The sequence below is a fragment of the Aulonocara sp. 'chitande type north' Nkhata Bay genome, linkage group LG15, assembly GCF_057382095.1.
Source record: "Aulonocara sp. 'chitande type north' Nkhata Bay isolate Kocher_YH1m ecotype deep benthic linkage group LG15, A_spYH_male_GT1.1, whole genome shotgun sequence".
Taxonomy (NCBI): Eukaryota; Metazoa; Chordata; class Actinopteri; order Cichliformes; family Cichlidae; genus Aulonocara; species Aulonocara sp. 'chitande type north' Nkhata Bay.
Window position 1 is genome coordinate 3,992,982 of NC_141358.1, and position 25,216 is coordinate 4,018,197.

A 25,216-nucleotide genomic window follows, 5' to 3' on the forward strand; every position below is an offset into this window, starting at 1 on the left:
TTCAACACAGACAGCATCATCAGAAGGAAGAGCGCAGGGCAAGCTAGCGAGACAGAAGTTAAACTCTCCTTGCAACATGGCAAATTGAACCTCCCCCACCCTCATTCAGATCTGGCATTTGGAATTATTTTGGTTTTCATGTGATGTATGACCCTGACGGTAAGCGCGTCATGGACTAAAGTAAAACAGTATGTTGGATGTGCCACGCAATGCTCAATTACATGGGTGGGAACTAGTGTGTTAGCGCAGTTAGCTCGTTAACGTGTTGGCCATCTAGCCCCATGCAGGGGTAGCTCGTTAACGGAGATTTGCCGTGTTGTGGCGTTAACGTCATTTCAACGAGATTAACGCTGACAGCACTAGTGGGAACACAACGAATATGACTGCACATTTACCCCGACATCATCCTGGTGCAAAGACAAGTGGAAGCAGACAAAAACAACAAGCATGCATGCTACAAACTTTACCCGAGTCATTTAGACAGCCGTTAGCACATGATTCTCCTTATGGGGACCTGATATGTTTAATATTGTGGCGAGCTCAGACAAGGAGGAGACGGAGGTGTCGTTTGGTCTTGCTTCCCGTGAGCTAGCCAGGGAGCACAGCCGTTTATTGACATCTGCAGAAGAACACTGCCGCTAGCCAACTGCTCAGCGCGGCAACCGCACAGCAACAACAACACACAGAGCGCCCTCTGACCCCGGAAGGACACACCGTCGCAGCGAGAAGGCGTCACCCGTCACTATGGCAACATAAACAAAACATAACTGTACAAACAGAACCCCGAACAGCCCTGACCCGCTACATAGCCCCCACCTAAGGGGTCAGTCGTCCCCGACGACCCCATTACCCCACACAAAGTCCTGCAAATGTCCAGGTGCCTTCTTTTGGCGCGCCGGCCGATCACGACCAGCGGGGGAAAAGTTACTCGGGTCAGAACATGGGGTGCCACCATCATCCCACTTCTGACCCCAATGTGGCGAGCTCAGACAACGAGGAGACGGAGGTGTCGTTTGGTCTTGCTTCCCGTGAGCTAGCCAGGGAGCACAGCCGTTTATTGACATCTGCAGAAGAACACTGCCGCTAGCTAACTGCTCAGCGCGGCAACAGCACAGCAACAACAACAACAACACCACACAGGGCGCCCTCTGACCCCGGAAGGACACACCGTCGCAGCGAGAGGGCGTCACCCGTCACTATGGCAACATAAACAAAACATAACTGTACAAACAGAACCCCGAACAGCCCTGACCCGCTACATAGCCCCCACCTAAGGGGTCAGTCGTCCCCGACGACCCCATTACCCCACACAAAGTCATGCAAATGTCCAGGTGCCTTCTTTTGGCGCACCGGCCGGTCACGGTCACTCGGGTCAGAACATGGGGTGCCACCATCATCCCACTTCTGACACCAATGTGGCGAGCTCAGACAAGGAGGAGACGGAGGTATCGTTTGGTCTTGCTTCCCGTGAGCTAGCCAGGGAGCACAGCCGTTTATTGACATCTGCAGAAGAACACTGCCGCTAGCTAACTGCTCAGCGCGGCAACCGCACAGCAACAACAACACAAAGAGCGCCCTCTGACCCCGGAAGGACACACCGTCGCAGCGAGAAGGCGTCACCCGTCACTATGGCAACATAAACAAAACATAACTGTACAAACAGAACCCCGAACAGCCCTGACCCGCTACATAGCCCCCACCTAAGGGGTCAGTCGTCCCCGACGACCCCATTACCCCACACAAAGTCCTGCAAATGTCCAGGTGCCTTCTTTTGGCGCGCCGGCCGATCACGACCAGCGGGGGAAAAGTTACTCGGGTCAGAACATGGGGTGCCACCATCATCCCACTTCTGACACCAATGTGGCGAGCTCAGACAAGGAGGAGACGGAGGTGTCGTTTGGTCTTGCTTCCCGTGAGCTAGCCAGGGAGCACAGCCGTTTATTGACATCTGCAGAAGAACACTGCCGCTAGCTAACTGCTCAGCGCGGTAACCGCACAGCAACAACAACAACACACAGAGCGCCCTCTGACCCCGGAAGGACACACCGTCGCAGCGAGAAGGCGTCACCCGTCACTATGGCAACATAAACAAAACATAACTGTACAAACAGAACGCCGAACAGCCCTGACCCGCTACAATATGCTGCTGAGAATATAGCCCAGAAGAAGCGTATAGTATAGCTTTTATTTTGGAAAGAGCCATTTCTCTGTAATAAACTCTCTTTTCGTAAGATGAGTGATTCCTCAATCAGATACAGGTGTTACCGCGCCAGATCCGCGGCCCCGAACCGTAGTAAGGAAACCTCTGGCAGTTACTTGAAGGTTCCGTAACTGACTCGTAGCCGGAAACAGCTTACTATACAGGTCAACTCCGCTAGCAAAAAGATCGAAGGAGGCGTAGGAAACTGCTTCACCGAACTTTATTTCTTCTCTAAGGCACGAACACCGCGTACAGTGGGCTGAAACAGTTTACTCACACCGAGCATCGCCGACACAACTCTGGCTGTCGAGGGAGTTATTATATTCCTTTTATTTATTTTCTTTTCGTCTCTTCTGTAGCTAACCGTTACTTTTTCCCCTTCTCCGCTCTCTCTCTTCACACACACCAGGCAGTCCCGCTACACACATCCCGAATACATTTCCCATCAGGCTTCATCCTTAAAGGGCCATGCCTGTAACACAGGGCTTGCAAAATCGCTAGCCCGACGCCCCGGGGCTCGCGAGCTATTGTCGGGCTATTGTAGGAAGGAAAAATATATGTCAATGCTTTTGCATTCTATCGGAAATGTAGCTGGGTAATTAGGTCATTGGCATCGGTGAGCCACTGTCAATATGTGACATATTGAAATCGCGTTTGAATTTGCGCTTGTTTTTTGCTTTCACTTTGCAATCGCGCGAACTGTGTATAGAGAGCGACAGTACTGATTGGTGAGTGATGATAATTTGCGCACCAATTCCTCTGACATCGTCTTATCAATCGTTAGCTTACTACGCAAACATGACGAGTGAAATCTCCCGCAGCAAGCTTAAACATATGAGAGGTTGATCGCGCAGAGAATCGCTGACCGTTATGTGTGTGTGTGTGTGTGTGTGTGTGTGTGTGTGTGTGTGTGTGTGTGTGTGTGTGTAAAAGCAGCAGGATATACACTGAACAAAAATATAACAGCGGTCACAAATCAGTCCAAATGTGTGGTAGTGGGCACATCTGCTATATTGAAATAATCCATCCCACCTCACAGGTGTGCCACATCAGGATGCTGATCTGACATCATGAGTAGTGCACAGGTGTACCTCAGACTGCCCACAACAAAAGGCCACCCTGGAATGTGCAGTTTTGTCTCACAGCAAAATACCACAGATGCCACAAGCAATGAGGGAGCGTGCAATTGGCATGCTGACAGCAGGAATGTCAACCAGATCTGTCGCCCGTGCATTGAATGTTCATTTCTCAACCATAAGCCGTCTCCACAGGCGTTTCCGAGAATATGGCAGCACATCCAACCGGCCTCACAACCGCAGACCTCGTGTAACCACACCAGCCCAGGACCTCCACATCCAGCAGGTTCACCTCCAAGATCGTCTGAGACCAGCCACCCAGACAGCTGCTGGAACAATTGGTTTGCACAACCAAACAATTTCTGCACAAACTGTCAGAAACCGTCTCAGGGATGCTCAACTGCATGCCCGTCGTCCTCATCGGGGTCTTGACCTGACTCCAGCTCGTCGCCGTAACAGACTTGTGTGGGCAAATGCTCACATTCGATGGCGTCTGGCACGTTGGAGAGGTGTGCGCTTCACGGATGAATCATGGTTCACATTGTTCAGGGCAGATGGCAGCTGAGAATGTCCCAGTTCTTGCATGGCCAGCATACTCACCGGACATGTCACCCATTGAGCATGTTCGGGATGTGCTTGACCGGCGTATACGACAGCGTGTACCAGTTCCCACTAATATCCAACAACCTCGCACAGCCATTGAAGTGGAGTGGACCAACATTCCACAGGCCACAATTGACAATCTGATAGACTCCATGCGACGATGTGTTGCACTGCATGAGGCAAATGGTGGTCACACCAGATACTGACCGGTTCTGGGTCCCCAGACCCCCAATAGCGCAAAAAACTGCACATTCCAGGGTGGCCTTTTGTTGTGGGCAGTCTGAGGTACACCTGTGCACTACTCATGATGTCAGATCAGCATCCTGATGTGGCACACCTGTGAGGTGGGATGGATTATCTCAATATAGCAGATGTGCCCACTACCACACATTTGGACTGATTTGTGACCACTGTTTGGGAGGGATGGTTATATTGTGTATCTGGAATGAATTTTAGGTCTCTACGTCCATCCCATGGGGAATGGGAGCAAAAACAAAAGTGTTGCATTTATATTTTTGTTCAGTGTATTTTAGTTCTGCTGAGCCAAATAAGACAGGTCAGGGTGAAGAAGTTATGACAAATCAGACTATAAGGCAAAAAGAAAGTGCAGCTTTATGGTTTCATGGACAAAAGAATTTCTGTGGCTGCAATATGACGAGCTAAATAACCGGGGCTGCACATAAGTGGTCCGCAGGTGGGCATTCGCTGTGAAAAAAAAAAAAAAACGCGCACAAGATATGAAGTTGCAACGCGTGTTTGCATGCATAAGATTTTCTGGAGGAGGACAGACATTTGTTTAAAACTCTTAAAGATGTCGAAGAAGCTCCTTTAAGCAATTACTTTGGTGTTCCTCCACCTCCAAAGAAATGTCAGAAGGAGTCCGAACCACAAAAGAAGCGCGTATTCTCGGAAAAGTGGTTGCAGGAGGTGAGCTGGCTTCAGACAAATGATGAACGCACAGAGATGTGGTGCGGAATGTGCCGTGAAAATCCCACTCTAGCGGACAAAAACAGCCTTTTATATGGACGCAAACGCGCGTTGCAACTTCTTATCTGGTGCGCGTCTTTTATTTTGACAGCGAATGCGGACCACTTATGTGCACCCGTGTAAATAACATAATGTTCTGCCGGGTGTGTTGTTGGTTTTCTCTCGATTTCTGAGTCGACAAGCGTCTTTGTTACTGGGACCAGTCATTTTAAGAAAGGCCCCCATTAGAACCCATGAGAAATGCAAGAAATGCATTATTGCTCAGTCTGCAATATCTTTCCCAGAACAAACACCAATTGCAAATAACATACTAAAAATAAACCTGAAAAATCTGTTTAGAACAGCGTACTATGTTGCAAAGAGTGAACTACCACTGGCAAAATTTAGCAGTCTTTGCAAGGTTCAAAAAGCAAATGGCCTCGATCTTGGTTCCACTTGTCTCTTACCCCTGACTTCAGTGGAAATTTCAAATTCAGGATCTGACACAGACTGATTCATGTCCTACACAGTTCTTACAAGTTCATAGAAATTTCTGTTCAATTAGAATCAAGTATTTGAGTTGATGATTGTAATTTTTATACAATGTTGTAATTTGTTTTTCAACAATTTTTTGATTAATGTTTTGTTTCCTTTACAATATTATACTTTAATGTATAATATTGTAAAGGAAACAAAACAGGAAACAAAACATCAATCAAAAAATTGCTCTTTTTTATTCGGGCTACTTACATTTATTTTGGGCTACCAAAAACTGAAGAGTCCCTGCCCGAAGGGCTACCAGGGATTTTGAAATTTTGCGAGCCCTGAGATATATTTATTTTTTTAATTACTTTTGTTTCAGCAACATTAAATTTAAAAACTGTACTTTTGAGTTAAAATATATATTTATAATTTTAATAAATGACAAATTAAAAAGGCATGAACATTTTTTTGTATCGAAAAAATATCGAACCGTGACACCAAAGTATCGAACCGAACCGTGAATTTTGTGTATCGTTGCACCCCTAGTTTTTAGGTACATTTCTACACAGAGATCGGTTCATAAGGAAAACTGCAGAGAGCACGAGAGCACCTGCATCTTTGCTCATTTTACTCAGCGCGCACATGGAGCTCTGCAACACGATACGTTATTTTTATGCATTTTACTTTTTTTATCGCTCTACAATAGGATCAGTTATAGAAAACTTTGAAATGTCTAGTAGTACAACGATGTTTAGTGTTAGTATGTGTGTAGTAGTGAGTAGTAATGTGTGTATTCTTACAGCAAAAAAGAGCAACGTGACCATTTATAGATGTGGTGCAGCTGCAGCAAGTTCATTAACATGATTGGAACCTGATCCCTGCTGATCCCCATGTTAATGATTTGACTGCACAGGTTTATATGGTGGAATCATTCTTTATAAAGCAGCCCTGCTCTGGATGAATCCTGAACACAACCCAAGCTCTTTGATTTACTCTGAGAACGACTCCCTCGACTTCCAAGACCCCTCGGAGCCCGCTCGTTTCTAACACAGTCCATTGCCCTCATATCAAAACCAGTTGACATGCAAATTTGCGCTGCTTTTGGTAGATTGCATTGGTCATTATTTAAAAGTACCAAGTCTTACATACGTACATACGTATATTGAATGTGACACGTGACACAAACACAAATGGAGAATGTAACATTGCATTTCAATAAATGTAATATGAATGAAAATCAAAAGAATTGGGACAGACTTAGATTTTTTTTAAACATATAGATGTTAATAATCGTTGTTTGTGAAACGATGTTCGTGCAAAGTTTCGTTTAAATTTGCACACCGATTAACTCTTTAAAGCCGGTCGGAGCGGGCTTACCATCAGGGCCTATACTGGTGTTTTTAAAAGTTATGTTTGACTTTATGACTTTCTGTGTCGTTTCTGGGATGCTTAGGACTCATATTGCACTGCTGGAAATAGTTTATTTTGATGCACATGCTGTTTTTTTTGCAAATTTGCATTGTAAGATTTATTTTCATTTTTTCCTGCAGTATATAAAAATTGGTGTATTTCAAAAATAAAACTATGAAGACACTTAAAATAAATTTCCTGTGGTGGGAAACTATTTTGTGCAACTTTTTTGTATTTACAGTTTTGAGGGATAAGCTTCTTAAATTTCTCTAACTAGAAATATATGTTAAAAAAACAAAAACAATTTTAAATTTTTTTGTAGTTTATTGCACGTTTTTGCAATTTATGTAATTACTATGCACTTAATGCAGACATATTATTAAAATTTGGGCTATAATGGTTGTATTGATGTATATCAACTTGAAATGCTCCCAAAAATGGCTCCACAGCATGTAAAAATATAATATAAGCTCTGGCGCACTTGGTTCTATGGTCGGTCTTAAAGGGTTAAGGAAGACATGAATACAGACTTATATAGATATGTTATAATCAATATAGCTGGCTGACTGTGTGTTCATAAATTAGCCATATAACCTGCCACTCCCACATACTTGCAGCTTCAGCATCACACCAATTTGCCCTGCTAAGTAAATCTGAGGCCAAGCGTGCTGTGCAGTGAGAGCTTGTGTGTGAATCTGTGTCTAATCCCCAAACTGTCACTAGAGGGAGCCATCACACCATCTTTCTTCCACTAGCAGGCCTTCAGTCTGTTCCTAATGTGTCATTACATCACTTAACGGGAATTCATGAAAGCACCTTAACATTTAGTTCACTGTGTTAGCGGCTTACTCCTTTGACCATATGATCCTGGCCCCTGGCTGGTTCATCTGACTCATGGGGTAAGAGTGGTGACTCACACTGGGAAGAGTCATCCAGCTGCTACCTTACAAGAAATGCGCCCTCACGGCGGAACTTCATATCACCGCTTACGTGGCTAATGTTAACGGGCGCTTCGTGACATCATACCGAGCGTGCAGAGCTGGTCGATGGCTTTGATGATGCGTTCGCACTCCTCGGCGCGTGTGCGGCAGCCCCATTCACCGTCCAGGGGAACGTACAGCAGCTCCTTCTGCTCCTCCTCGATGAGCGGAACACTCTGGCCCAGCTCATCCGGAAACGTGGCTGCAAAGACATAAGGACAAAACTGTCACAACTGTAAGCTGTTAAAACTGAAGGAATGAGTTCTTTGTTGTTTTTCAGATGAGCACCGCATTTCAGATTCCTACCATCATCGGGGATGGGTTCCATATCCCAAGGACTCATCTTCTCTGTGTCTCCATTATCCCAGCTGGATGGGAAACAGGGTTGGATTATAATCATCATCATCATCATCACATTGTAATCTTAGTATTTTGTTAGTTCTTTTGTATTTTACAAAGTCGGCATGTAGTATTGAGCATACCGCTTCATTCTTTAACAAGGTTTCAAATAATGAAGCGCTCAGTAAACATACAATATATGTATCAGTGGTTCAAACTGTAAAGTCACAGCAATGCAAAAGGTATTTTTTCCAAGCCACGAGGTGTTTCGTGCAATAGTGAGGGAGATGCAGCATAATCACAAGCAGCTATCTGTCCGAGTTTGTCCAAGCAAGTAAATTCCTGTTAAGTGTTAATGGGAATATTTTAATGACAAATATTCTGTTGGTGTTTCAGGATGTAAGAACCTGAAATCGTTAAATAATAGTATTCACTATTATCTTTTTGTACCAGGAGACCAACTGGACAGTAGACAAAGTGGGAACTGATTGGAGGGTTTCACACTTTTGTAACAGCCAACATCAAAGAAAACAAAGAAGACCAAAAAAAAAAATCCTGGTTGAAATTTCTCTGACTCATAGCGTGCCATTTTTGGGGGAAGTTTCATGGTGTCACTAAGAGGTGGCACTAGCTCTATCAAGTATGCCTCGTCTACGTTATCGTATGCCATTGTTGTACATGACTGTAGTGGAGTCTAGTAGAAACTGTCTGGTGGTGATTACATCATCTATACTTTGGCTTTCTAACCTACTGTTTCAGCGTCTCAGAGATATTTCTGGCATTCAGAGGAAAAACACGTCAAGTATGTAGTGACTGTCATCATCACCTTTGAATCTGATGACAGTCAATGTGACACTTTGCTCCTCTTTACTTCCTTTTCCTCACCATCACCAGCGAGTTCTTCTGAATGTGATTCATGTTGGTCTTGTTTGCATCATCCCTTTGATCTAATTTCTTTGTTTCTGTATGCATCTCTGCCTGTGCACATTTTTGTTCTTATATAGACCGTCTTGCAGTCTTACCAATGCAAGACGGTCCTACCTAATGCGAATGCAACGGATTTGCTGTCATGCCAAAAAGAAGTGCAACCCTGCTGAGAATAGAGCAAATCCAAGCTGTGGTCATACCAGACATTGTAGCACTGGAACAAGCTGTCAGGATACTGGGACTGGTAGGGCTCCTGGCTCTCAATGGTTCCAAACCACCAGGCATCATCGATCACTGACCGAAACCTGTCACCTATGGAGACATCACATTACTACAGAGAACTCTGCAAAAAAGAAAATGAATGTCATATACGATATCATTTATATTTGAGTGAAGTCGCACTGCAAAGGTAAAACTGACCTATGCGCCACTGCCTTTTTCTGGCGTTGTCAAACTGCTGCCGCAACACCAAGAAGTCGATTACATCAGGCATGTCGTGGTACCTGCAAGTAGTCAAGAGATTTGTAGTAGCGGTTCACTTCTGTATGCATAAAGTATATGCTATCTGCTGTCAGGAAATATTACTGCAGTCAGTGTTTTTATCAATAACCTCTTGTCTTGTGTAAAGATATGAAACCTTGCTGAAATGTGAGTTTTATAACTGCCATGTTGCAAAGTTGAAGAGAGACCATATAACATGATATAAGACAAGAGTCCCGTAGTGTTTTAGAAAGAGTAATGACGTCGGCTCATCTTAAAAGCTGATAAATGTTTGGCATGTATTGCAGTCTGTTTAAACTCTTTTACAACAGCAGTTATTCCACAGATGATTTTAGCCAGAGCCAAAGAAAAATTATCAGTATTTATAAAACAGCACACACATTTTTGTTTCTCAACTCAGAAATGAACTTTTCTACTTCTTAAAAGTATCAACCAAATTAGTACTGCCGAGTACTGATTTGCATGCAATCAGCTGGTGCCAAATTTGGGTATTAGAACACATCTGGACGAAAGGAAGATGAAGAGCGAGTGAGACCATGTGCCGTTAATTCAGTTATGTGTCAACAATCACACAGGCCAATGGCAGCAGCGGTGTGCAAAAAGCAGCCTTGGGTGGGGCTACGCTTTTCAAAACGCAAAGCAGGCGACACAAAGCTGGCCGTGACAACACATCTAATCTGGGGAAGCACCTTGTCAGACTCAAGAATACATCTAAAAGCTGTGGAGTGTTTGACATCTTGAAAGCCAAATACACCAGAGGTCTGTTGCCAACATATGAGCCACTGAACCCACGGATGATGGTCGGGACCCTACATCTTCTTCAGATAATTAGGTAGCTGGATAAAAATGTTTTATGTATTATTTTACAAAAAGCTGTACTGGAAAAAGGTATAACTGGGAAACAGTCCCAAATTCCCCAAACACCGGCTCTGGTACCAGCATTGTTTCAAACGTGAAAGGTACCAAACCCTATTGTTAGGGTAACTAAGTAAGATAACAGAGTTGCATTCTGACTTGCAGTCAGAGGCCAGATATGAGTCAGGAAAAACCCTGTACTCTTATGTGGAGGCAGAGAGAGACACTTACTTCATAGAGAATGATCCCCCGGTTAATTTTCCAGTGTCTGGGTCCAGAAACGCCAACTTCAGGCAGCACAGCGTGGGCAAACCCACCTCATACTTGATGCCAACTATCTTCATCAACTCCTGCTCCTAAATGCCACAAAAAAGACATAACGAGCATGTTTGAGTTCTCAAGACAAAAAAATTAAGCAAACCATCCTGAAAGTCTCGATTAATGATTCCTCTTTCAGTTATTTCTTGTTCTTTCCTACAGGAAAGCCCCAAGTCAAGGGTTTGGTGTTTTTTTTTGTTTGTGTGTAGGGTGCAGGTTTGTTTCCAGCTGAGAAAAAGTGAAACTTAAAGATAGAAGTCTGGCTGTACAAAATACTAAGAGAAAATAAAAAGACGTCGTAGAAGAAAACGCTGCATTTCATACACTACAAGCAGCACATTCACAAGGAAGCACACTGTGCCCGCAATGCATTATGTTCTGCTGTCTGCACAGGAATTGCTATTTCAGCTTCCTCACGCAGAAGGACAGAAAAAAAATGAAATGTATACCAAATATAAAATGCAATCCTATAAACTGTTGCTCTCAAGTGTTAAAGTGTCTGAAGTTGGTGGCTTTTTTTCATTCTTCCGTAGACAGCTCCATATGCAGTTTCATAACCTTTTTTTTATGCTCGGTAGACATTTGTCTTTCGGTAGAGAGACGTTTTTAGGAAAGAAAAAATAAGATTAAACTAGGAGTGTGAAACCAGACGTGTGGCGGAGATAAAGAAGCCACACCGGTGAAAGGTTTGCAGCAAAAATCCTGTCGAATTTTGCATTGCAACAAAACAGCAGTTAATGATTACACTAACATGTGTGTGAATCCCTGGGTCCTGCTATGTATTCCTAGGAGGACAGTGTCATTTTTTTTTTTTTTTTTTTGCCTTATTTTGTTTTAATCGTGTCCCGTCTGGCAGCTTTTGCAATCACAAATAGGAGCTGAGCGACTGTCGTGCCAAACACATTTTGCTTTTCCAAGATCAGCTCTATAAAGTCTCTATAGGATCTTCTTGTTCAGGGTTTAACTGTTTATTTCTTCATTTCTATTCATGTTATTCCAGTTATTACATTCAATGGGGTATACAGTATGACACGGGTAACAAATCAACACTCTTCTAGTGGTGTGTGTGTGAGAGTGTGAGAGAGAAAGAGAGAGAGTGTCAAGTGTGAGTGTGTTTGTGTGTTTTTGTCACCAAATGTACTTGAAAATGAGGGTGGAAAGCTGCAATGATGGCCCTCAAGAGCTCAGGCAGACAGAGATGGATCCGGGAAAACTGGGTAATCCCCATCCCTGCAGGACAAGAAGGGAGGGCCTAGATGGGGCGCCCAAAGCCAAGGGGCGCGAGTCCCAGATGACCAGAGGCAGCAGGCAGCCGACTCCACTAGAGGCCAGTCATACTAGCGTGAGCCGAGATCAGGGCTCCATGCGCCAAAGAACCACCCGGCAGATCGCGGACCACCAAGGAAGTGGGTCAACGACCACGCCAGAACATCCAGCCACGCGCACCAACAAATATCCACATCCCAGTGGGAGGGGGTAGCAGGGTGAACCCCTCCATACACGACCATGTCCCACACGGACCAAAGCTCAGCAAGCCCACAGCGTCTTTTTTTAAAATTTCTCATGGGCTCGCCTTTTTACCTTTGGATGTCTACATTCTTAAAAGAGAAATGTCACTTCAAAATGTCAGTGAAGCCAGGATATAACTGCGGTTCACTGCATATTTAGGAGAGAGGCAGCGCTTTTCAGAGAAACGCTGCTTTGGTTCGGATTTTACTGTCAAACTGTTTCTTACCCGGAGCTCCATCTTGTGCCACGGCTGCTTCTTAGGATTGATGCTGTAAATTTTTTTCTGTTTGGCCATCTCCACGTAAGCTTCATGGCCCTGTCTGAAGTAGTACACCTGCACACACACACATATGCAAAAGAATTAACGGCTTTAACTGCACTTGTAAATTCCTTTGGTGCGCGTTTGCAATGTAATTACAACGACATGGCATAACTGCTCGAGATGTGCCCTTTTGTTTTCATGGGTGTAATGACCGTTAATGCCACATGAGGTCTCCGACTTGTGATGCAGACTTTAGTCCTTGTTGCCATGTAAAACATGACCCTGTGTTTTGGTGTGAGCAGACATGTGGTGAAGATGCGGTCGGCGTGTACCTCGTCGCCCATCTGGGGTATGTAAGGACATCTCCGGGGGACCGTGTCTGTGATCCAGGCAGAGGGAAGCCATTCCTCCAGAGTTAGCCCTTGCTCCTGAAACTGCGTCCTCTGCAAGACGCACAGCAGAATAAATATGACACGTACACTGCTTATAATCCGGCGTGAAGCAAAAGACCTGACTGAATTAAGTTAGTTCATTCGTCAGCTTCAAATAACTTCGGAGAAGGAAAATGCAGTTCATTACTGATAACAAACCTTCCTCTTCTCCTTTGGCTTCTTCTTCTTTGGTAATGCGCCATCTTTATCTGCTTTGTCTTTCTTCCTTTCCTTCTTCCCCTCCCTCTTCTTCTCCCCGTCCTCCTCTGAGCCGCTGCTTTTCTTCTTCACTTTAACGCTCTTCTTGGGCGGTTCAAGGTTGATCCCGGCATCGGCTGTCCAGTCCGAATAATCGCTGGAGTAATCGCTGCAAATACATCACGGGGCCGAGATTAAACACACAGATGTGCGGCGTCTGCTCGTGCCGCGTTCTGATTTGCATTTAGTGTGCGAACGCATCGTCGGGAGATGAGTGACGTGATAAATTGGAGATGCGCTCGGTGTTTCTTACCTCGAACTACTATGCTCATCTGGCCAGGGCTCCTTCTCCTCTTCATCCTTCTCCTCCTCTGAGGAGTGCCCGTTTATTTGCCGTACCTCCACCTCTCCCTGAAAACACATACAAAATTAAATTAGGACACAAAAGCAAATGGACAAAAAAAAGACAAAGAAAGACAAAAATCATTATAATAAAATGTAAAATCCTCAGAACATCAAAACTTAAAACTATTCACTAAATTCGTAACAATGCAGTATGAATATGTACCTCTGAGGTGCTATCATCCTCATCTGCAGCCTCAGCACTCTGCCGACTTGTCTCCTCCATAGCGGCGCGGGTTTGATAGCCATGGTTACCTTGGCTCCTCCTCGCTTCGTCTACCACACACTCTGATGTCGGATGAACCTGGAAAAGCAAAGAACGGAGCTGAGTGTAACCAAAGTCCTGCGTTTGAGACATTTCTGGTTAAGAAATTAAAAAATTAAAAGAAAAAATCATAATAAAACAGCCATAATCTAGTCGAACAGCTATGCTCATGAACTCACCCTGCTCTCCTTGGGGAGAGAGTGGAGAGTACGTCTTCTCCTTTCTGACTGATAAATATTGATCTCTTCCTCTCCTTTAGCTTCACGCCAGTTCACTTGTCTCCTGCACACACACAGATCACGAGGTTCGTCATATTTAGGAGATCCTGTGCCCCAGAGAATGTGAGAACGTGTTTGTGTACATATCTGTTTCAGGAGTTACCTGACAGAGGCTTCTTCGAGCTCAGGGACCAGCACCCTGCGGCTCCAGGCTACCAGATCTCCCTCTGTGGCCATTTGGCTGCGAGGGGCGTTGCTGTGCATCTGGCGGACCCCCTCGATCTGCCCGCTGCGCCGTAGACCCACGTTGGGCGGGGAGTGCACCTCAGTGGGAGATCCCACAGATCCTGAGGGGTGGGGGAGGAGAGATAGGGTTTCACTTAAACTGTTGGGGAACTGTTGCACAGCACTAAATAAATGATGAGCCCACTAGCAAAATCTCAGAATTATTTCCAGTAGACCTTCTGTTAAGGTGTGACATATGGGACACTTCAGTGCATCACAGTAGAAAACTTTGATATAAAATGAGAAAGTAATGAGAAATAAATTGGAAAAATCTGTAACTAGAAATTATTTGAATTATCAATAATAATAATTAAATCTGAGATTCTGAATTTTAAAAAATAAATGAAACTCATTGATTACATAAAACCCACAGAATTATCTGCAGTTTTCTTCCAAAACCAGAAGTTTAAAGCTCAAGTTCATGTTTTTCTTATTTAAATTATTTTTTAAAAAAAGAACAATTTTCCATTTATTTTATCTCCCGTGATTAATCGACTAATCACCAAGGACTCAAACACAATTGGTTTGCATAGGTAAGAAATAGGAGTTTAAAAAATACTTTTTTAAAACGTGACTTCAAATAGTAGAGAGTCGATTATTAAGTATTTTAGGAGCCCATCAGCTAATCTGCTGACTCTGGGGACATAACACAGGGGCTCAGGTGCAGCCAGTAGATATACAGGCGGAGACGACCAGTCACTGCTTAAGAATGCAAATAAATTTAATGCAGCTAGTAAAAAGCTTAATTGTCTTCAGCTGATGGTTTTGAGACTGAACATTTTTTTTGTCTCCACACTGGCCGTTTACCAGCATTTACCCATGATGTCTGATGTCACTGGTCAATAAAACCAACACCACAAATGGAAGCTGGGACAAGCTTTGTCTACAGATGTCTTCATCTTTACATGCAGATATCAGTTATTAAGCCACCGACTGATGGAATCTATAAAGGGAAAAAAAGTGTTCTTTCATAATGCAGTTGGCTCACACTCTATTTTCATGTGCTACCACGGAGCACCAGAGCTGAGGACACAAATAGTTCTGATCTTCTGTACTCATCACTCTGAGAATTAATTGACCAAATAAAAAATCATATCCCACAAACACACATTACCTACTCTCAGTGTGCTCTGTGAAAACAGGTTCCCTGCATTCACTAACTCTTTGAATCAGGGGGGGGTTTATTACATTTCCTGTTTAAAATTCCACTGAGACACTTATTTACATAATTGCAGTTGTTGCAAATTATGCATTATTTCATTGAATAGTAATAAAAAAAACTCTCTTCACGATCCACGAATCATGTTGTCAACCTAAAGGTCTGAGAAAACATAAATAGTGGCTGTAATACATGTGCTGTTAATTCTACGAATTAATCAATCACAGCAAACACGTCTGCTTCAAGTGTAAGATGATGCTCCAACATATTAGTGCTGCTATGGATAGATGTGAATAATGACTGGAATCCAGGAAAATGAGAACAAAAGAAATTTGGGTGGGGAATGAATCAGAATAAACAGTCAGCATCGCTTTAATGTCATGACTCCTACCTCTGCTGGACCTGGTGTTTGAGGCAGCAGCAGAGATGTCATTGGTTCCCAGTCTTTGGTCCTGTTCCTGCTGCAGCCTCTGAATCATGGTGTCCAGAGGACTGGGACCATCCACCGCCTGTTCACTCACCACTTGATTCAGGCCTGCCAGGAATAGCGCAAAAGTGAGAGAGAGAGAATTTTAAAAAAATGAGCTTAAATCCAACCATTGTTACAGCCATGACGAATACAACTGCTGCCTAATAACTTAACTATCTCTGCTGTGCCTTACTAACACATTTCATTAACTGCTGATTGCTTCTGTTTATATCCCAGCCAACAGCCTTATGAACTCTAATCTTAATTGCCATTGCTACTGTAGTTTCAATAAAAGCCTCACATTGAGCTCATTTAAAGACAGATAAGATTATTGTCAGGCTATGACAGCACAGACAGATGGTCTCTGATAAGACAGAAGACAGCATCACCTCCAGGCAAATATCTAAAGCGCATAAGCAGAACTCCAAAGAAAGAGGTCTTATTTCAGCCTGAATACCTGAGGAAGTGACCCCCATCTGAGGAATCAGCTGCTCATCCCTGCAGTCCTCCCTTCCGGGCACCAGCCGCTGGTATCTTGGTGGATGTGGATTCCCATCCACATCCACCAGGAAGGGAGGGGGCATTAGGTGTGGAGCTTGCTGAGTTTGTTCGTCCAGCACGTAGTTATTGGCATCCCGGATCAGTGGCCGGTAGTCGGTATGGAAGAACATCTGATCTGCTATCTGAAACAGTTTTGAGGTTGAGAGGGTGCGGCGCTGTTGTTATTACTAATAACATGCGATGAGTTGTCGTGTATGTGCATAAATATTGCAGGTCAGTTTACCTTGTCGTACTTGCTGCTGGAGCCGAAGCCAAAGATGAGCAGGTGACCGTGGGAATCGGTGGCTGCAAAGTGCTGCCCATCTGGACTGCATTTGCAGTCGAACAGCGCTCCGTGCCCTTGGCCCTCAATCTATCAAGGGTGAGACAGAGTGGAGGGGAAATCTTAAAACTGCACTGTAGCTATTTGAACTGCATGGGCACAACCCACTATTAATGTCTTGTCAGCAAGCCAGCAGAATTGTCCAGAAAGAAATATGCACACAAAGAACAAACATCCAACAGTTTGTAGCACAACAGTAGCCTGTTTATGCAAACCGACAGGACACCTGCAGAAAGCAAAACTTCTTCAACAGGAAATCAGCAAGAAACCCCTGACTGCTCTGACCGTCAGCCAGCTGCTGCTTTTGGTTTGATCTGCGGGTTTTCCTTCATTCTCACAAAGGCTCCATTCAACTACAAGATGGAAATATGCCAAACTCAAACAGCACATAGACTACTCAGTTTTATACACCTTGCATGTGTTTTTGCCCAGCTGGATGACAGAGTTGTTGGAAATTAGCACCATAATTTTGCTACAATAGAAATACCGATTCAAAAGAATTCAAGCTTAAAAGTGAAACCAGGGCATCCTGTAAACAGCCTCTGCCGTCCTCCACTAGTGACATCGTTCAGAGAGTCTGTGCAGCAGGTATGGGCCTCAACAGCAACTTTGAAGCCGTGCGGTTTAGAGGGGACCTTGTTTCTGTGGGCTATGAGTGGGCTGTGTCCTCTGTTGGTGCTGGTAGTGGTCAGTGAAATTTGTTTTATCGAGTCCAAAGTCACCACAGGTGTGTACCAGGAGATTTTAGACCATTTCATGCTTCCACCCACTCACAAGCTTTATGTAGAGGGAGCTCTCCCTACCCTACAGCGCCCAAACGACTACCAGATGATTCGCTGACCATGTTATCACAATGTTATTACTGTGTGAAGGCCCCTATAACAGCAACCTGGGATTCAACAACACCTCAGCAGTGCCCGATCTGATCACCTCCATCCCAGCCCGCAGTGATGCAGTGATATGCAGGCAGCGAGTTTAAAAATGAACATACTCTCCAGAGGCTGGACCGATCTTCAGGGTTCAGACAGCTTTAAAAGCTACGTTATTTACATCACTGTGTAAAGTCAATGAGAGCTGATCTCTCTAATAGGGTCATCTCAGGCACTCGGCTCTGACAGTAAGCCACACCCACCTGCTGTTCACATTTTCTGCTTAAGAGGGGCAGCCAATTAAGAGCAAGGCATCTTAAAAGCAGAGGGAGGAGGGAGTTAACAGGGCTTGTTGCAGGCAGAGGATGAAGTGAGGGGGTGCACTAAGGCCCGGTGTAAGATAATTAAGGATTATGCAGTTCCCTGCCTGTGTGTCCTTTCTGCTTGTGCTAATCTTACTCTACATTCACCTTTACTCTTCAACCCTCTTTTGTGTTTTTTTCTGTCCACAGGGAGGTTTTCAAAGTTTGATCGGACCCAATGAAAAAACTGCTTCCTCCTTACACTGCTGTAGTAAAATTATTTTTCAAGGCATTGTTTTTTATGTTACTGCTGGGCATTTTTGACTTACTACTTTACTTTCCATGTATCTATCGTCCCTATTGTTGTTCCTCCAACCAAAAGACCCATTCAAAGCTAGGAAAAACCCTGACAAGAGGACGCTTTTCAGGAGAAGTCTCACAGCAGGTTTCAGCCTGAAACTTGGGCCTTTTCACATGCACAAAGACTTTGTGTTGTTAAGCAACACTATTCACTGTCTATGACCAACACCAAGATTTGGCCAAAGGACCAGCTCACTATGTGAGTCACATGTTCTGGGAATGTGGTTAATGCCGTCCTTGGTTACCATAGAAGCAGGAAGCAGGAAATACTACAATAATTAAAGCACTGGATCAATTTGTGGAGTGGCATATGTGATTCATTTTGATGAGAGAGCCACGAAGGCACGAAGGGAAGTGAGAACAGTAAAGAAAGCAGAGCGAGAAAGTGAAAGTATAGAGTTGGGAGAAGGTCAACAGCGGGTGAAAGTGAAATAAAGGGTGAGACGAGGAGGGGAATGGGAAAAGAATGTGTGTAAGAGAAGCAGAAATATACCTGATAAAACCACATATCTATGCAGATAAACAGAGAAAATACAGTTAAAAAAAGTGCAGGGAGAGGATCGAGATCTGGACACTTGTGAATGAAACAGAAACGAGTGAAAGGCGATGACACGCGGGCGAGGAGACGTTCTGTGGACGAGACGCTCACCATGTTGAAATAGGAGCGGATCTTCACTCCTCTGGCTAGATCCCACACAATACAATTCCCATCATGCCCCGCTGAGAAAAGGATTCTCGGATCAAAGGGATGTGGCTCCAGAACAAACACTTCATCCTCGTGACCCTGTCGACCAACAACACGAACATCTAGGATTAGATTAAGAAATAAGAAAAGAGAAGCAACAGCCAAACCTGACTTTTTATGCTTAAGCCCACACACAGCTGAGCATATTTTGCAATCCTCTCACTGTCAGTGTGCAAACCCACATGCTTTTTAAGTTAACAAGTAAAAAATTCATATTCATCTGTTTTTTGTTTGCTTTTTATATACACTGTTTTCAGGCAGCTATCAAATGTTCCAGTTTTATCACTGCGTCACCAAGGAGACTCTGACAGCGTGTTAGCAACTAGATTTCTGATCAAAAGATAAAGTAAAAATGATGAAAACAAGGCCAAGAGCTAAGTAGTGAAACAGCAGCAGCCTAAGATGACCCTAACAGCAACACCGTAATACAGAAGAGTTACTTGAGTACAATGTTTAGTTTGTTAACTGACAGGAAGACAATAACTTAAAGCAGAAGGATGGCATCTCCATAAAACCACATGTCTGGGTGACATTAAAGCTTGGTTGGCTTTAAACATTTTAAATTTTAATGAAAAGAAAACAGAGGTGTTGGTGTTTGGTGCTAGTGGTCCCTGTGAGTCCTCGTCTGTTGATTTGGGATGCCTGGAAGTTTATTTTACATCTGTTATTACTGACCTTTGTCCAGCTGTTATCATTTAAGGCGACTGGCAAGAGTGAAATCTTTTCTTTCTAGGCAGCATTTGGAAACAGTGATCCATGGTTTTATTCCTTCCCGTCTGGACTACTCTAACTCACTTTACGTGGGTCAGTCAGTCGCTGCTCTCACTATGTCCTTTAGAGTTCATCTTAATATTCTTATGTTTGTTTTTAAACAATCACAATCTAGCCCCGCCTTACCTCTCTGAGTTTCTACGTCCCTACACACCCTGTCCGTCTCTTAGGTCAGCTGATCAGCTGCTCCTGAAAGTACCGAGATCCAAGAGGAAGCTCGGAAGGGGCGGGGCTTTTTCTATCATTGCTCCTAAATTATGGAATAACTTGCTCTTGCACGTTAGAGAGGCCCCTTCACTGTCCACTTTTAAAACACGTCTTAAAACCCATTTTTATTCTTTGGCTTTTGACCGTAGTGAGACTTAGTTTCTCTTGGAATTAAATTAGTTATTAACTAACTAATTACTTCTTTTACTTTTTTCTTTTATTTGGCTTTTATTTATATCGTATGTAATTTTATTATTTAGTTCTAACGTACAGCATTTTCCATCAGCAAATCAAAAATTCACAACACAACATGGATGACTTATTCCGGAAACAGCCTACACAGCAGCTGCTGAGCCATATCACTCATGTGTAGGGATGGGTGCCGGTATCCGGTGACATAAACGGTAGTAACCAGACCGAAAAGCAGCGCACATTTCGGTGCTTTTTTTTCCTGAGATGTCATACACTTTGGATTCTAGCCAATCATTTTACCTTTGCAAGCGGGCCCAGGTACGTACGTTCTTTTAGAGCAGAGCTACAGATTAAAAATGCCCAAGGCGAAGCGGTCAAAAGTCTGGCTGTACTTCACAGCAAAAGATGCAAACTCAGCAGCCTGCAACAAGTGCTTTAAGGTGATACTGTGCAAAGGAGGTAACACCTCAAATCTGATGAAACACCTGGCGACGCATAGCGTTTCTTTTAAAAGCCGAGAAATGCACCGTATTTGATAGCTTGCTGCAAGAGCTCACACCGAGCACATCTACTGCGCGTGTGGTGCCTATTATCGGACCCGGAGTTAGCAACATCCCCCAAGAACCAGAAGAGGAGAGTCCTGGCCCCTAGCCCTGCCAGTGTAGCAGAAATGATGAGGATGATGATGGCAGCAGCAGCCGTTCTTCTCTGCGTGAGGAGCTTAATGTTGTTCGTGTGTAATTTACGTTGAGTAGGCTAACCACGTTATTACATTAATGCATGTAAGGTGAACTAGCAAACACCGTTGTAGTTACATGCGACTGTCTTCTTGTTTGATGGCAGATACTCCCTTCACCCTGGCCAAAAAGGCTAAAATGACCAAAGAAAAAGTGGAAAACAGCTGAACATGAGAGGTTTTTGGATAAAGTTTGTGTTTTTTCCATTGTTTAAGCACTGCTTCCAGCTAAGAGTGATGCCATAAATCCCCTATAGCTGCAGAAAAGGCTAACATTGTTATCTTTTTACAAAAAAACAGCTGAACATGAGAGGTTTTTGGACAATGTGTGTGTTCTACATTCTTTGAGCACCGTTTAAGCACCGGCACCGTTTCAAAAGTACCGGTTTGGCACCGGTATCGGATAAAACCTAAACGATACCCATCCCTACTCATGTGCTAATAGGCTGTATGTCTGCAGGGTTTTTTAACTCACAGCATCCGAAAAAGTGAAAATTTGTAATAACATCAACATGTGGATAAGTGAATAAGAGGGTTTAACCTCTGAGGGCCATGCATGTGTATACAGTGTGAACTGGCAGTGTGTTGTGGTCCAGTCAACAGTGATCTGAGCTGTTACAGAATAACACACAACACTGAACTACGATATTATGATACACATCTTTGTTTGTGTCCGAGTGTCAAGTCACCACATACCATCAGGACATGGACCAGATTTCCAGTGATGGAGTTCCACACTTTCAACGTCAGATTGTTGGCCGCCGTTATCACTGTGCTGTCATGGCGATCCCATGCCACCATGGTAACCTTCAGCTTGGTCACCTTGTCTTCCAGCGGCGGAGGGTTGTACTTCCTGAGGGGGAGAGCAGTGATGCCGTTCAGGACTAACTGAGGTCTTTCTAGTTTAGTTTACACATAAAAATCAGACACAGAGTCGTTGCCAAAGGTATTAGCAGCAGCATCACTCCAAAATTCAAATTTTTATTCATTTCCAATAAAGGTTCATCTTCACCATATCACAGAAACATGGAAGAAATCATCTAAATAAAAACTGAGCAGCATACTGCATGAAAAACAAACTCTGTGCTACTGCCAAATGTTTTGGCCATGACTGTGTATCAAATATGAAAATACTGTAAAAACAAAACAAAAAAAGTAGACGCAACAAAAAATGAAATGCATCTTTTTCTAACTACATTAGTTTTAAGTTTAAAAAACTCCACTGTCCTTTCCTTTTGAGGAATGTATTCTATTTTCCTCAGTCCCTTTTTACACCGTTAATGAGGAGCCAGACCAATCTGACAGTTAGACCTTATCTTTCTGCAGCTTCAGATAATTATTCACAACCCCAGCTGTTCCTGTTTACATAAGAAAGATGTGAAAATCAACACATCCAAAACATCCCAATACTTTTTGCTGCAATTCCCTGACCCAGACTTTCTTTAGTTTACAGACCGATTGTAGGAGCAATGGTTATAGATTTAACTCTATTAAATACTTCAAGTAACTTCTTGTATTATCCAAGTTGTGGGCATTTAGGACTTTTTTTAGGTTTTGTTTTAGTTGACCTCGTTGCTGCATTAGGTTTGTTGCGTTTGTTCAGGCAACAAAGACATAAACAGTCTGTCAGTGTACTCTACTCATGCACCGTCTGGGAATAAATCTATACTCTGTCTAGGAGCAGTCAGGTAATCAATCACCATGTCACACTTTATCCCACAGGTGTGAAAGAGATTTTTCTTTAACTTAACGATGCAGCTTCTCTATATTATGCAGTAGGTCATTGTACTTTAAATACATAAAAGCACGTGTAAAACACTTCAAAACTCTGCATTTTTCATGAGAAGAATTCATCACACACTGTAGCGTTCAATGCAGGTGATTGATTATTTTAAAATGTAAACTGACATCATCACCTCCAGGATGATCCCAGCTCACAAGGTCTTTATTCCAAGCACAAAAGCACTAATGGGAAGGCCAGGCCTTGACGGCAGTGCAGAGACACATACCCGGGTAATTTGGTCTGCATGTCCAGCAGAATGCTCTTCCAGCCCTGAGGGTGAAGCTGCCAGATCCGAGCTGTACCGTCCCTGCTGCCGCTCACAAACCTGCAACACAAGCGCGCGCACACATTTATGTGAATGAAAATATAACACTTACTTTGAGATCAGCTTCCTGCAGTAAAATGGTTCCCTCCGTCTCCACACATCAACAGTAAATACATGTACCCCCGGATCTCCACCTCTACCACCCTGGCTCTTTGCATACACCGTCTACACCTTCCTCCCTGCTTAGATTACAGCAACCCAGGGGAATTACAGCTGAGCTTGTTTTTCTGCACTCCGTCTAGTTTAATATGTCGCGCACAAGCACAAGTGTGTGTCTGAATGTGTGTTTGTGAGAGAGAGACACACACAAAGAGTGTGTGTTAGACATTAAGCAAAGCTGCTGACATCATCAAGTTATATCACAGCACCGCGAGGTTCACAACGCAACAGTGGTGCAGAAAAATTAACTGCAATAACTATGTACCTCACGCACACACGTATAGAAATGCAAACTGCGTAAACTCACCTGTCACTGCAATGTGAAAACTGGATGCTGTCAACTTTGTCCTAAGTGGGAAAATATGAGAGAGAAACGTCAGCGCAAGCCTATTTCTTATTTAGTTAGGGTTAAACTGTATTTTCAGCAAATTAAAAAATGTCAAATAACTCGTTCATCTCAGACATTTTCAATTACAATTCCACGTTTCATTGACAAGAACAATATTTGTGACAAATCATTTCAAATCCACCTTTAAAATTGACTACTATAAGAGCAGCTTTGTATTTTTCACATTTCCAAATAGATATTCCAATTTTTTATTTATCCTCTCAATTCCTCCTCTTTGGCTCTCTTCACAAACTGAAGGTCTGAACAGCAGCTGGTGCTCATGATCAGAGCAGTATGTCTGGAATAACTATATCCACTCTTGCTGAGATCATACACAGGCAAGAGTGGAAAAAACTGTCTGAAAATGAGCACTGTTTGTGCACATGTCGTATTTGTTATTTGAAGCATCTGTGGTTAGAAGAGTATATACAGGACAGAAAATAAGGAAGACTATTATAGGTCTGCTTCAGATGTTCCTGAGGAGGTTGATATATGGCTGAAAACTTCAGAAGCCAGCATGTTTTTTTTGCTTTTATTGTTAAAATAAATCAAATTGAAAAATCAAGAGGAGCTTTCACTGAAAAAAATAAAACTATATCACAAACAGTAAGAAAACTATAGCTATAGATCTACAGCTACAGATTTGATCATTTTTAGTAATATTCTCAGAGAACTAGCTCAAATCGTAAACTTGTTCAATAAGCCAACACAGTGCGCTTGGATTAAAGCTGTTTTTGTAGTAACTAAATAATAAATAAATAAGTACGCTGACTCACCGTATGGGACTCAAGCTCAGAGATCTTTTCTGGTTGGCCTGAGCCAAAGTAGTATACCCTGATGATGTGGTCTGTGCTTCCTGTGGCGAGGAACATACCACCTGGATGCATATATTTTTAATAGAAAGAAAGAAAAAAGATTAGGGTAATATTTGTTTCACATTCACTGGTTTACCTCGGGGACATTGGTATACATTAACTATTTGCAAATGTGCGTGCTTTTGCAAACCAGTAATATTTCTAACCCTTAAAATAGAAATACCCACAAAAAACAGACCACAGTCATTCCACATTTACTGATAAGGAGCAGCAGCCACACAAGTGGTGACGCACAATGTGTGCTGTTCTCCAGTTAGTCTGAGTGAGCATCTTGTTCTGTTTCTCTGTCAGTGCTCTGGAAGCATGCATAAAAAAACCACAGCGAGCTGCGTTCACCTGCGCTGAAGGAGGAGCAGATCATCTGGACGCCGGGTCGAGAGCGCTCTGTGAATTTACTGGGCCTCTGACTGGACGCACACACAAACACACACACGAGAACAAAATCATTTATAACACAATTTAACACAAAGAACCACCACCTTGTGTTTTTAATAGAAAATGTTTTACATTTTGGCGTCTTGGCTGAGTTTGGCGTGCTTTACATACTGCACCTAAACATTTCTAAAACTGGCCAGTTGGCCATTAAATACAGAGACAATTATAAATTCATGTGTACTTAAGATCAATACAATCAAACTTTTACACAAATAAGCCTCTTTCAGACATGCACTCCTTTCCATTCGTCAAAATTTATCAACTTCATGTCTCTTTTTAAAAAACAAAAAGACCGTGTGCGACCGAGTAATTATTTCAGTGCAACACATG

General features: G+C 43.3%; 1 protein-coding gene across 1 annotated transcript in view; it reads right to left on the reverse strand.

Moving 5' to 3' along the window:
* The window catches only part of phip (PHIP subunit of CUL4-Ring ligase complex), a 44,333-nt gene that overhangs the window by 9,166 nt on the left and 9,951 nt on the right, over positions 1 to 25,216 (reverse strand). The window contains exons 10-30 of the mRNA XM_086265419.1: positions 24,788 to 24,858; positions 24,353 to 24,453; positions 23,496 to 23,536; positions 22,931 to 23,029; positions 21,618 to 21,774; positions 18,920 to 19,054; positions 16,641 to 16,769; positions 16,314 to 16,539; positions 15,779 to 15,922; positions 14,107 to 14,290; positions 13,905 to 14,007; positions 13,627 to 13,764; positions 13,372 to 13,469; positions 13,020 to 13,227; positions 12,762 to 12,872; positions 12,394 to 12,501; positions 10,572 to 10,696; positions 9,405 to 9,487; positions 9,185 to 9,296; positions 8,025 to 8,086; positions 7,765 to 7,920 (exon numbers count right to left, since the gene is read on the reverse strand). Coding sequence (XP_086121545.1) covers positions 7,765 to 7,920; positions 8,025 to 8,086; positions 9,185 to 9,296; positions 9,405 to 9,487; positions 10,572 to 10,696; positions 12,394 to 12,501; positions 12,762 to 12,872; positions 13,020 to 13,227; positions 13,372 to 13,469; positions 13,627 to 13,764; positions 13,905 to 14,007; positions 14,107 to 14,290; positions 15,779 to 15,922; positions 16,314 to 16,539; positions 16,641 to 16,769; positions 18,920 to 19,054; positions 21,618 to 21,774; positions 22,931 to 23,029; positions 23,496 to 23,536; positions 24,353 to 24,453; positions 24,788 to 24,858 — 2,591 coding nt within the window. The remainder of the gene's footprint in view (positions 1 to 7,764; positions 7,921 to 8,024; positions 8,087 to 9,184; positions 9,297 to 9,404; positions 9,488 to 10,571; positions 10,697 to 12,393; positions 12,502 to 12,761; positions 12,873 to 13,019; positions 13,228 to 13,371; positions 13,470 to 13,626; positions 13,765 to 13,904; positions 14,008 to 14,106; positions 14,291 to 15,778; positions 15,923 to 16,313; positions 16,540 to 16,640; positions 16,770 to 18,919; positions 19,055 to 21,617; positions 21,775 to 22,930; positions 23,030 to 23,495; positions 23,537 to 24,352; positions 24,454 to 24,787; positions 24,859 to 25,216) is intronic.